Source organism: Penaeus monodon, chromosome 33 (genome assembly GCF_015228065.2).
Source record: "Penaeus monodon isolate SGIC_2016 chromosome 33, NSTDA_Pmon_1, whole genome shotgun sequence".
Lineage (NCBI taxonomy): Eukaryota > Metazoa > Arthropoda > Malacostraca > Decapoda > Penaeidae > Penaeus > Penaeus monodon.
In genome coordinates, this window is record NC_051418.1 from 23,582,073 (window position 1) to 23,582,845 (window position 773).

The 773-nt window shown below is 45.1% G+C and overlaps 1 protein-coding gene across 1 annotated transcript in view; it reads left to right on the forward strand.

Annotated features, from left to right (window-relative positions):
• Nucleotides 1-455: 455 nt before the first annotated feature.
• LOC119594166 overlaps nt 456-773 on the forward strand; it is a gene marked incomplete in the record, with an annotated part of 1,157 nt that continues 839 nt past the window's right edge. Inside the window, 1 exon segment of the mRNA XM_037943237.1 lies at nt 456-773. Coding sequence (XP_037799165.1) covers nt 516-773 — 258 coding nt within the window.

Consider the following 773-nt stretch of genomic DNA (forward strand, 5'->3'; position numbering starts at 1 on the left):
CGTGACGGTCATATCATTACTAGCATTGAGCAAAACATTATTAACAGTAAGTGGCGCGATTTCCCCATTTTGAGGTAAATATACTATCCTACTATGCATAAACACAGATCACAGAAAGGATAAGTACATCCCTAGTATTATTAACCGAAGTCGAGAGATGTATAGTAAAAGGATAGACATTGAAAAAAAGAAGGAGTGACGGCATCATTGCGCAATCCTCGGACGCATTTTGTCGAGATTGCCATCGCTCTAAAACTTTTGTGATCATGCAGAGAATAATTTCAGATTCTTGTGCCAAAAAAAGGGAAAAAGATGGAAAATTGAAATGAAGATGTCATCTAGTAACCGTATGAAATTATTTTTATAATGAATTCACTCGATGTCAAGCTACTCTGACGTCCGATCCTGCAGTATAAAAACTTATGTCAACACATTTACCGTCTCACTCTCGTTCCCGTCTTCCGACAGTATATACAGCTCAATCTCAGTCCTGTCCAAGTCTTGAGGCCGTCCTCATGGCTAACCCACGCCACGAAGCCGTCAAGAACGACTTGCTGGAGGCAGTCAAGAGCCGCGAGGCCGGCGCTTACCTGGAAGAGATCGACGCCTTCCTGAAGCAAAAGAAGAAGTACAACGCCGACGACGTCAACCTGGCCCACCAGATCATTGACGTGTGTCTCGTCAGCGACATCCTCGAGAAGGAGCTGGAGGATGTGAACGGGCGCCTCAAGGAGAAGTACACGCTGAGCAACGAGAACGCCGAGCTCAAAGTC